The sequence below is a fragment of the Echinops telfairi genome, unplaced genomic scaffold (genome assembly GCF_000313985.2).
Source record: "Echinops telfairi isolate 266 unplaced genomic scaffold, ASM31398v2 ScPeMD7_2010;HRSCAF=2546, whole genome shotgun sequence".
Taxonomy (NCBI): Eukaryota; Metazoa; Chordata; class Mammalia; order Afrosoricida; family Tenrecidae; genus Echinops; species Echinops telfairi.
This window is the reverse complement of record NW_022105908.1, coordinates 15,750,407-15,761,237: the sequence shown is the minus strand read 5'-3', so window position 1 is coordinate 15,761,237 and position 10,831 is coordinate 15,750,407. Positions and strand designations below refer to the sequence as shown.

The 10,831-nt window shown below is 57.4% G+C and overlaps 1 protein-coding gene across 1 annotated transcript in view; it reads left to right on the top strand.

The window, feature by feature from the left end:
* The window catches only part of MYO15A (myosin XVA), a 67,484-nt gene that overhangs the window by 2,234 nt on the left and 54,419 nt on the right, over window positions 1-10,831 (top strand). The window contains exons 2-7 of the mRNA XM_030886517.1: window positions 6-1,455; window positions 3,284-3,366; window positions 3,991-4,054; window positions 4,796-4,905; window positions 5,197-5,271; window positions 5,493-5,583. Of these exons, the coding sequence (XP_030742377.1) occupies window positions 6-1,455; window positions 3,284-3,366; window positions 3,991-4,054; window positions 4,796-4,905; window positions 5,197-5,271; window positions 5,493-5,583 (1,873 nt within the window). The remainder of the gene's footprint in view (window positions 1-5; window positions 1,456-3,283; window positions 3,367-3,990; window positions 4,055-4,795; window positions 4,906-5,196; window positions 5,272-5,492; window positions 5,584-10,831) is intronic.

The following is a 10,831-nucleotide window of genomic DNA, read 5'->3' as shown; positions in this document are numbered from 1 at the left end:
AACTGGTGGAGCTTCGTGGAACCCCCGCCCATGTGCCCCGAGGACACCTCGGATGTGCTGGCCTTCCCTGGGCCCCGGCCCTCGCTCAGAGGGTCCCGCCGCCGGGGCTTGGCGTTTGGCTTCCCGGGCCGCTCGCCGCAGACCTCCCGCCGCCTAGGGTGGCCACCACTGTCCTCCCCGCAGCCCTCCCTGCGGAGCCTGGCCGGCCCTGGCTATTGCTCGCCCCGGGGAGGCCTGTCCCCACAGCCCTCCATCCGGTCGGGCCCTTTCCAGCCGCCCTTCTCGGCCCCGCCCCGCCGACCTCGCTCGTTTCGGGAGCCGCTAACCCCACACCTGGGCTCCAGGCGTCTGGGCCCACCCCGCTCCCAAGCCCTGGGCTCCCCCCGGCTGCCCCCGAGAGCTTTCAGCCAGAGGCTGCCTGGGTCCCCACCTCTGCTGGGCCCTAGCCTTAGCCGCCGCTCCCTGAACCTCCCCCCGCGCCGCCTGCCCTCGTGGAAACAGCTCAGCAAACAGCAGCCCACGAGGGCCGTGAAGGCCCAAGTGCGCTCACCCTTCCAGTGGCCGAGGGCCACAGGATCCTGGCCCATAGGTCGGGCTGCCCCTAAGCCCCGGGAGCCAGAAAAAGAGGACTCAGAGACGCTCTGGACCGTGCCACCGCTGGTCCCAGGCTGGGACTTGGACTCACCTCCCACCCAGCGTCCACCCTCCCCCTGGCCAGGAGGTGTAAGCACCCGCCGGGGTTTGTCCAGGCCACCCGTTGTCCCAGAAAACCCTTTCCTGGAGCAGATGGGCCCTGTGCCATCTCCTTCGCCCCTGGTAGAGGACCCAGCCCCTGACTCAGCAGGTGTCTTCTTGAGCAGACACAGTGAACCAGGACCGGGACAGCTCCTCAGATCTGCAGGACCGAGCCCCGAGAAGCCAGAAGAGGCTGTTCTGGTGGACCCCCAGACACCAGCCGAACTTGAGTCTCCAACCCCAACACCCCCCAAGGATCTCAATACAAAGTTAAGACCCAGCCTATCCTACCCTCTGGCGACATGTGACCAGAAAAAGGCCCTGTGGCCACCGTGGCGTCATTGGACAACAGGGCCCAGAGCCCTTGCTCCTTTGGCACCAACTGGTGCCCCGGAGCCCCTTCCTGAGTCGGGTAAGCGGCGCCAGGTCTCACCTGGACGTTGTGCAGTGGTCATGCCTTGGGTGCAGAAGCTGGGCACCCTCCAGCGAGTGGGTCCTGCCACCACTGTGCAGCATGCTACCCGGCTAGCCCAGGAACCCCAGCCCAGCCTAGAGCCCAGAGCCTGGAGCCTGCGCTGGGCCCACCAGCCAGCAGAGGCCCACCAGCCTTGGCCAAGAGCAAGCACCTGCCCTCCATCCCGCCGCCTGGGCCCTGGAGCCTCCTGCCTGTTCTTCAGGGGGCGCTGGGAAAAACTTGGCTCCCAAAGCTGGCAGAACAAGGTATGGGCCAAAGAGGGAGGGTGGGCAGAAGGGGCCCTACCTGGGAAATGGCACAGAACAGCTTCAGAAGACCTTGTGTGTCCTTGGTGAGCTGCTTCCTGCTTGGGCCGCAGTCAGCCCATCTGTAACCCTGCGAGAACAGCCATGGTCTCTCTGGCCCACTGGAGACGTGAGGTGACCAGGGGGATGCTCTGGGCAGGACACAGACATGGAAGCTTTCCAGGCCCGCTTTGGGAAGGGATTTTTTTTGTCTGTGAGTCCCAGCCTGGACTCTGGACAGCTACCAAGTACCCCTGTTCCTACAGCTCTGTGCTGGTCAGCTGCCTAGTGCAACGCCCATGATGTCCCTGCTGTACCTATGGTCTTCCTACAGACCCTCCCCCAGGGGGATGTTTTCACCCGCTCAGTTCCAGACTTCCCTTCCTAGCCCCCTGGGCTGCGGGCCTCTGGCTTAGCTGAGGGCAAGGTGCTCCCTGTGGAGTGGGGATCCAAGATGTGTTGCTTGGTCCATGTCACACGGAATCAGGGACTGCCTGCGCCAGAGACTGGGCCTCCCTGTGGGGTGGGGTGCAAGGCAGCTGGACTTAGGGGTGCCCAGTTGAGCTTGGCTGCCACACTCATGGCGGAATGCGAGCCTAGCACTGGGTGGCCCTCCAAAGAGGGGGGTAGTCACTGGAGACTCCCCCGGGACACAGAGTAGGCGGGGCGAGCAGGGGCAGCTGGTACCTCAGCCTCTGCAGACTGTGCCTGGAGGAGCGGGCAGCTGGCCGGCCTGGCCCAGCCATGGCGACTGGGGCGGCCTGGCTGTTGGGGGGGCCTAGGCCCCGCCGGCGGGTGCCCCATGCCGTGTGGGTTGCAGCATTGCAGGAGCGGGGTGCAAGGCGCCTAGGGGTGAGGGGCAAGGATGCCTGGGCCCTCCTCACCCTGGAATACGTGAGTGGCTGAATTATTTAGGGTGTGACTGCCAGTGAGCACCGGGGCAGGTGGGGGTGGGCAGGAAGCCAGGGTGATGGCCTACTTAGCGCCGGCGCCCCTGCCTGCCCAGGCTCACTCTTGGTGTCCCCTTTCCTGACTCTCGGGGGTTGGGGGGGCGGGGGGCCTGGGATCCGGGCAGGCTGAGGGTGCCACAGTGGTGCTCAGCCTCACGGATCACACGTGGCCTGCATGCCAAATGAGGAAGGCCCTTGTGGAGGCGCACACACTTGAGCAGGGCATGTGGGCACACAGGCGGGCATGGAGGACATCCTGCAGCACAGGTGGGAGCAGAAGGAGCTGCCTGGCAGCCACAGCGTGCACTGAGTAGCTCCGCTGTGCAAGACCCGGGTGCTTGCCTGCCGATAGCCTGTCTCCAGCCAAGTGCCGGGGCATCTTCTGAGACTGGATGCCTAGGGGAACAGTATGGGCTGTCAGTGCCATGTGTGTCTGCACACGAATGAGACAGACCCACCCCGTTCCGCTGTCAGGACACAGATGTTCCTAGAGTTGTCACACAACCAGACATGATGGGCATGCAGGGTCAGCTGGATGCCTGAATGTCAGAACTGTGAGAACAACACACGGGCCTGAGGTTGGGAGAGCTTTCCTGTGGGGAGGGCTTCTAGGACCCTCAGGAGGATGATGCTTTACATGGGTGGGTGCTCACCCATCTAGACATTGGTGAGCACACGTTGAGAAGAGCTCTCCATGTCCACTTGGTGGACCTCCCAGCTTGGCCTTGGGTTTCCTCCTCGACAATGGGAACAGGTCCCAGGCATGCCTGAGCCAATGCCAGGCCGCTCCAGGGGCCACCCTCTCACCAGGCCAACTCAGTGTCCCATTTCTCTCGCAGATGCACTCCATCCGCAACCTGCCATCCACACCGTTCCGTGAACATCGAGGGGAGGATGGTGTGGAGGACATGACGCAGCTAGAGTGAGTGGGCTGGGGTGGGGGCAGTGTGGGGTCACCATGGGGGTCACAATGGGGACACCATACTCGTCACCATAGAACCTCCTTCATACATAGCTGGGATGCCTTTTCCCTCCCAGGACATTTCCAGAGCCTCCGTTTCCCCATCTGCAAAATGGGTTGTCATGAAGGCCAAATACGTATGCATCAGAGCCCTGTGGACCAGCCAAGTTTGAGTTCAAATTCCAGCCCCACAACTTGCCAGCTGGTTGACCTTTGGCAAATCATTTAGCCCTCTGTGCCTCAGTTTCCTCCTGCCTAACACAGAGTGCTAACACATAGTCCATCCCTGTGGCTGACATTGTGCGAGTGCCAGCACATTGGGGGTGCCTAGGGGTGTCACCACAGCCCACCCCACCCCACCCCGGGGGCAGTAGGTACAATTATCATCATTACTACAGAGAGGTTAGCGACTTGGCCGAAATCTCACAGGGATAGACCTTGAACACAGGCCTGCCTGACCTAGAGCCAAAGCTCTTCCTTAGCCACGGGTTGGCACTGAGGTGGGAAGTGGACATGTGCCAGCTTGGGCCCAGGCCCTGACCGCCCTCCCCCACCCTACCCCGCCCCCGCCTCTGCGCCCTCCAGAGACCTGCAGGAGGCCACTGTGCTGGCCAATATCAAGAATCGATTTGAGCGGAACCTCATCTATGTAAGTGGGGCTGGCCCTGCCTTCCTGCCTGCAGGAGCTCTTGGGGTGGGTGAGCGCATAGCTTTCTTCTGTGGCCACTGATGTGAACTTAAAGGCTTGAACCATTTGAGCGCAGAACGCTAAGGTCCGAGGACATGGACTCAACAGTGGCAGTCAAGAGGCGAGGCAGGGACCTGGAGTTGGGGAACCCAGAAAAGTGTGCAATTTCCAGTGCCTTGTGGACACAGACTCCAATCCCAGAATCCCTAAACTGGGGAGGCCACTGTGGTAGGAGGAGCCACTGACCCCAAAAGATAAAATGGAAAACCAGGGGCCTATGGCAATCCAGGGGAAGGAAGGCCAGGACCATGGAGGGTTACTTGTCCCCATGCTGTCCTGGGCTTCCCACATCCGCTCCACTAGAGGGGTGACCTCAGATGGTCCCGGAGCCCAGACCTGCCTTGGTGTGAAGGAAGAAGGCAGTAGCTGATGCAGCACCAGACCTGGCCCTCTCTGCCGAATGATCGCTGTGGGGCCTTCTCCTTCTAAACCCTCCCCTCCTGCAGCCTGGTGCAGTGCCTGATCACACTCGCCCCACGTCATCCTGGGACGGTGTTAGGGAGCCTTGGGTTTGAACTCTGAAACCAGGCCACTAGAGCTCTGTCCTGATGGAATGGGGGACCCTGGTCTCCATCAGCGCGGTGGTGGGATGCAGAACCAGAAGGTGCACGGGCACTGAGGCCACCCACCCCTGTCCAGCAGACGTACATTGGCAGCATCCTGGTATCGGTGAACCCATACCAGATGTTTGAGATCTACGGCCCCGAGCAGGTGCAGCAGTACAACGGGCGGGCTCTGGGAGAGAACCCACCGTGAGTGTCCCGGGGCCCATGGGTGGGGGGGGGAGGAATGAGGGGATGAGGGTGCAGGGTGAGCAGCTGCCCTGAGCTCTCCTGTGCCCTCTTAGCTTGACAAGAACCCAGAGGCAGTGGTTACAAACCTGCTCCGCTGTGTTGGCCCTTCCCAGGCCTGGCAACACCCTTGCTGGACCCAAGGCTCCTCCCCCAGGGCTTAGCAATTAAAGCAGGCTGGGGGGATGGGGCTGGGGGGCAGAGCAGGAGTGACCAGCCCAGGAGGTGGTACCTAACAGCCTGTCTCCCCAGACACCTCTTTGCAATTGCGAATCTCGCCTTCGCCAAAATGCTCGATGCCAAACAGAACCAGTGTATCATCATCAGGTGAGCTGTGGGTCAGTTTGAGGGGTATCCCTATTCATTGGAGGAGGGGGCTGTCTTCAGTCAGTGAACACTCTACATCAGGCCAGACTTGGGGAACCCCCCAGCATCTCTGGTGCCTCCCCTCCCTGCAGCCCCTTCCTCCACCTGGCCCGATGGCAGGGCTGGGGGACCCGGGAGAGGCCGGGAGCAGGAAGAAGCTCACTCGGCCTCTTTGCCAACAGTGGAGAAAGCGGCTCAGGCAAAACCGAAGCCACCAAGCTGATTCTGCGCTACCTGGCTGCCATGAACCAGAGACGGGGCATCCCACAGCAGGTGGGTCTGTCTGCCAGTCTGCCGGTTTCCCCAAGACCCTCAGGCAAACATCCTCGTGGAACATGTCCAGTGTACTCCCTAAGCAGTCAGGACCCATGGCCCTACTTTGAGGATGGGGAACCTGGCCCCTAGAGAGGCTGGGGCCTGGCCAGGATTTGCCCAGAGAGGGGCCATTGGACTCTGATGTCCCCACTTGAGGAAAGTGCCTGAGGGTGGAGTCCTCTTCTGTGTGGTGGCCACACTGGGTTCCAGGGTCAGAGTGGGGGCTAAATGGACAAGAGGCTTGCTCTGTCTCCTACCTGCTGTCTTCCCATGTACGAACCAGAGGTGTCATCGTCTCCCTATTTCCTTACCCAGGAGTAGCACAAGCTTGGGGGTGGGGTGCTACCTCAAGAGCAGGCAGGGAGGCAGGAAGTGCTACGGGGAGCCTCTGGGCACTAAGGCAGTGAGACAGGTTCTGGGCAGGACTGGAGGCTTGCTATATAAGCGAGTGCTAAGTTCTCATTCCTGAGAGTGTTAGGGCTTCAGCCGTTTCCTGAGGATTGACTGCATACTAGGCCTGTGTGCCAGGCACCAGGGAGGTCCGCCGCAGCAACCGGGGCAGGAAAAACGTGTCCACCGTGTGGAAATTGCAGTCTGGCAAGGAGACTGAAAGGAAACAAAGACCTAAGCAGCTTCTCTGTATATCAAGTCCGGTGAGCTGTGGAGGAAAATGTAGGGCCCACAGAGAAGCTGAGGCAGTGGCCCTGAGGACATCTGGGGAAAAGACGAGCCAGGCAGAGGCTAGAGCAAGTGCCAAGACCCTCCCTGGAGTGGGAACAGGCCTGGTCTGGCTGGGCTGGAGGCCAGGCTCAGACAGGGAGATGGTCATGGCAGGGTGAGGAGTGGTTGAAATCCACACTGTAGAAGTAGAAGGTGGTACTATAGGGAGCCGACTCCCACCTGCTCCGACTGCAGAACCCGATTCTCAGGCTCCCCAGCACAGATGGCCGTGGAGGCGCCCATGTGCCTGCAATGTCCCAGCCAATGGAGGCCTCACGGGGTGGTCTTGGGGGAATCAAGGGCGTAGAGTTGGCTCAGGAGACTGTCTGGTAGGCCCAGTCGGATCCAGCCTTCTTGAATGCTTTCCTTGACCTGCCAGCATCTTCTAGCCCTCCCTGGGCTTCCACGTTAGACTGGGGAAGGACTGCTGAGGTGCTGCCAGAGTCCCCCAGCATCCTTGTGAGGGGCGTATCTTTGGATCATGTTATAATCCGTGTTATAAATGGGGAAACTAACTCTGGGGAGGGCTGGTAACTCCCCAACATAAGAAGGGGATGGAGCTGGCCTTTGAAGTTCGTGGTCAGAGAGCAAAGATCTGGAAAGTGTGTGGGTCTTGGCTAAGGTGAACAGACATCCCACTTTTGGCGGGACAGTCCTGATTTTTGGCATTTTAAAAAGGTTCTGATTTTTTGAAAAATGCACGACAAGCTAGGGAACGGTCTATTTGGCCCATATAGACCAAATTTTTAATCAAGTATCCCCCCCGCCCCCCGTTAATGGTATCCCGCTTTAAATCTGGTCACCTTAGTCTAGGCAAGTTTCTTGCCAGCGCAGAGCCAGGTTGAGGGCGTGTCTGCTATGGGGCTGAGCATGGGACTCCTTTCCCAGCTACGTCTCTGCTTCTGCTCATCGGGTCAAATAGTCTAGGGTGAGGGTCGGTTCTAGGCATGGCTGCATCCCAGGTCTCAGCCAACATCCCTCGTGGTGACTCCTCTCCAACCCGTAGAAGATGATCCTCATTCTCATCCTCCCTGCCACTGGTCAGCAAGGTAGCACCATAATGACACGGCTCACACCTCCCAATAGTTCAGAAGTCTCAGGACTCTCTCTCACTGGACTGGCTTTGCTTCTATGTCTTCACTTGAACCAATCAAGTAGCAGAAAGTGTGCCCTGCCCCGATTGGTTGAAAACCTGGGTTGCAGATTCTGTCCCTTGGGATGGGTATGTGTGGAGGGTGTTGGATGCTGGGCAGTTCCTGACACAACATGGGGGCTCCGTTGGAGGCCTGGAAGTGCCAGGTGCACATCAAGCCTTGCCCCCAGCCCCTGGCTGTCTGCTCACCTGGTGCTTGGTACAGGAAGCAACCGTTCCACACTCCTATGCCCTCAAGGCCAAATAGGACAGAGCAGCCTCAAGGCAGACCCTGTCCTTCATGATACAGTGTTAACCAGGCCAACTGCGGACAAGGCTCAATGGAGTCAGCTGGCATCGTCCCCGAGATAACACATGCTATCTCTGGGGTGGTAAAGCCCCCCTACTTCTGCCCTAAGTACGGATCCTTGAGAAATGCCTTAGCAAGTGAGAAGGCTATGTGCACAGTGCTGCTTGTTGCCGTTCTGGGACTCTGCCCTTGTTGATTCTGCAGTTGAGCTTGGGACCAAAGCATGGCTGTAAGCCTCCATTTCCTCCACTGCAAAATAGATGAAATGATAGTGCCGGCCTTAGAATTATTTAAACACAATTTAGAATCTCTCCTCACATCTCAATGTAGTTGTGATCCAAAGACCAGGTCCTTAGGTGAAAATCCGCATTATATGAAAATGGAGAATGATTCTATCAGATCACAAACAGTAGGATGACTGCATCATTACACTAAATGCCCAGATCAATCCTTCTGTAACTTGGAAACCACCAAGAATCACGGTTCCCCTCTACCTGACACAGGACCTTAGCTATCACAGCCAGGGTCACTCTAACCTCACACCTCGGTGTTCATTACTGCCAGATGTATGTGGGTACTCTACGAAATAGCCAATTAGTGGAGTTTTTGCTCTTGCCAACATGTTGAATAGATAGTCCAGGAGTGAGGAGTAGGTGCACTTAGGGCAAAATGTCTAGTTCACACTGTGGTTCAGTGCCAGCGAATCTGTTTTTCACTCTTAGTGACTCCATGTGACGGAGTAGAATGCCCCTTCGGGTATTCTTGGCGGTCATCTTTGAATGGCAGTGGGGGTCCAGGGTTTTCTCTAATGGGGTCACCTGGTGGGTTTGAACCACACACCTTGTGATTAGCAGCTAAGTGCTTTACCATCGTGTCACCAGGACTCCCTCTGTGGTCCACAGGAGGGTGAATAAGTGGAAGCTTTCATTAGCTAACTTTGAGTTAAAAAGCCATAAAAGGAAGAACAATACTCCGCATTTCACTCGCTGAAGGAAAAACTCAAGCCCCAAGTTGAAATATTGTTGGATTCTATGGCAGAAAGCACCAGAAGAGCAGGTGGAAGGAATGCTCAGTCGTGGCACCGCAAACAACTGGTGGACATTCCGTCTTTCCGAGAGGTAGCACACGACCCAGAATTGATGGCACTGAAGGAAGAAGTCCAAGCTGCGCTAAAGGCATCATCAAAAAGACAAGACTCCAGGAATTAACAATACCAATTGAAATGTTTCCACAAACCGATGCAGCACTGGAAACACTCACTAGTCCATGCCAAGAAATACGGCACCCTCGCCTACTGACTGGAAGAGATGTGTAGCTGTGCCCCTTTCCATGAAAAGTGAGCCAACAGAATGCCGAGATGAGTGAACAATATCACTAATAGCACCTGCAAGTAAGATTTCGCTGAAGCTAATTGAAAGGGGGTTGCAGCAGTATATTGACAAGAAATCGCACCTGGATTCAGAAGAGGGTGTAAAAGGAGGGCTATCGTTGCTGACATCGGATGAATCATAGCTGACAGCAGAGAGCACTAGCAAGATGTTTACCTGTGGTTTATTGACCATGCAATTGCATGTGACTGTGTGTATCGTAACAACTATGGATTACGTTGCTGGGCACTCACTGTACTCATACAGAGCCTGGACACAGACCACCAGGCAGACCAGAACCAGCGGCCACCACATGACCCGAGAGATCCGGAACGGGGTGTGTCAGGATGTCTACTTGGACCGTACTTACTCAGTCTGCGTGCAGAGGGATCCCCCAGGCTAGGCTGCACGAGGGAGGACCCTCAGCACTGGGGAGAGGAGGCAAGGCGAAGCCTGCCACATGCCTGCTGGTGATGATCAAGGGTCACAGCCTCCAGTAGGGGTGACAACTCACCGTAAAGAACCCCCAAACCTTCACATCGCGGTGAGTGGAGACCAAACTGAAATTGTCGAGGGTTTGCTTTTACTGGCATCAGCAAGCAGTGAGCAGCCGTCCCGAAATCAAAGAACTTCATGCCCTGAGCAGATCTGCTGCACAAAGACCTCTCTCCAGTGTTGACGAGGAAGGGGGTCGCTCCGAGCACTGCTGAGAGCCTGACTCAAGCCGGAATACCGCCACTCGCCTCCGGGCCCCGTGAAAGGTGGACGTGGAACACGGAAGACCGGAGAGCACTTGGGCCGGTCAGCGATGGTGTGGGGAAGAACACTGACAGGACCACGGACTGCCGGAAGAATGAACAGTCAGTCCCGTCTCAGAGGAAATACTCTCCGAGCCAGAGTGCTCCTTAGAAGCAAGGGTGGTGAAACTCCATCTCATGAACTTTGGACATCTTCTCAGGAGGGACGGGTCCCCTGGAGAAGGACGCCATCCTTGGTGAAGTGGAGTCCGCAGAAAGAGACGCTGCCGCCATGGGTTCAAACAGAATTGTGAGGATGACACAGGACCGGCCAGTCCTTCATCCCGTCGTCCACCAGGCTGCTGTGAGTCCCACCGACTTGCCGGCACAGTCACCGCCCCAACCCCACCACCTGCTATGAACCCCCGGGTGGTGCCATTTGTGTGCTTACTGCAAGGTTGGCAGTTTGCCGACTCGTCAAGGCAGTTTGGGAGAGAGACTTGGAGACGTCCTGCGGGGAAGCCAGCCATTGACGTTCCTGTGGAGCCCAGAGCCACCACACGAGAGCACGCCTGTGTCAGAATCGGCCAGACAGCCAGTGGTCATGTGACTGAGCGGTCATGTGACTGAGCTGCTGCTCCCTTCATCACTGAGCAGATGTGTTCTTTCTTTGTAATCACTTTATTGGGGGCTCGTTCAGCTCTTATCACCATCCATCCATCCATCCATTAGTACATTTGTTGCCATCATTATTCTCAAAACACGCCCCTGGCATCAGCTCCTCATCTTCCCCCACCTCCCCGCTCACCCTCCCTCATGAACCCTTGATAACTTACACAGTGAACCCTCATTTATCGCGGTTAATCGGTTCTAGACCCTACCGTGATAAATGAAATTCCGCGAAGTAGGATTCCTTATTTGTAAATCAAATATTTTCGTA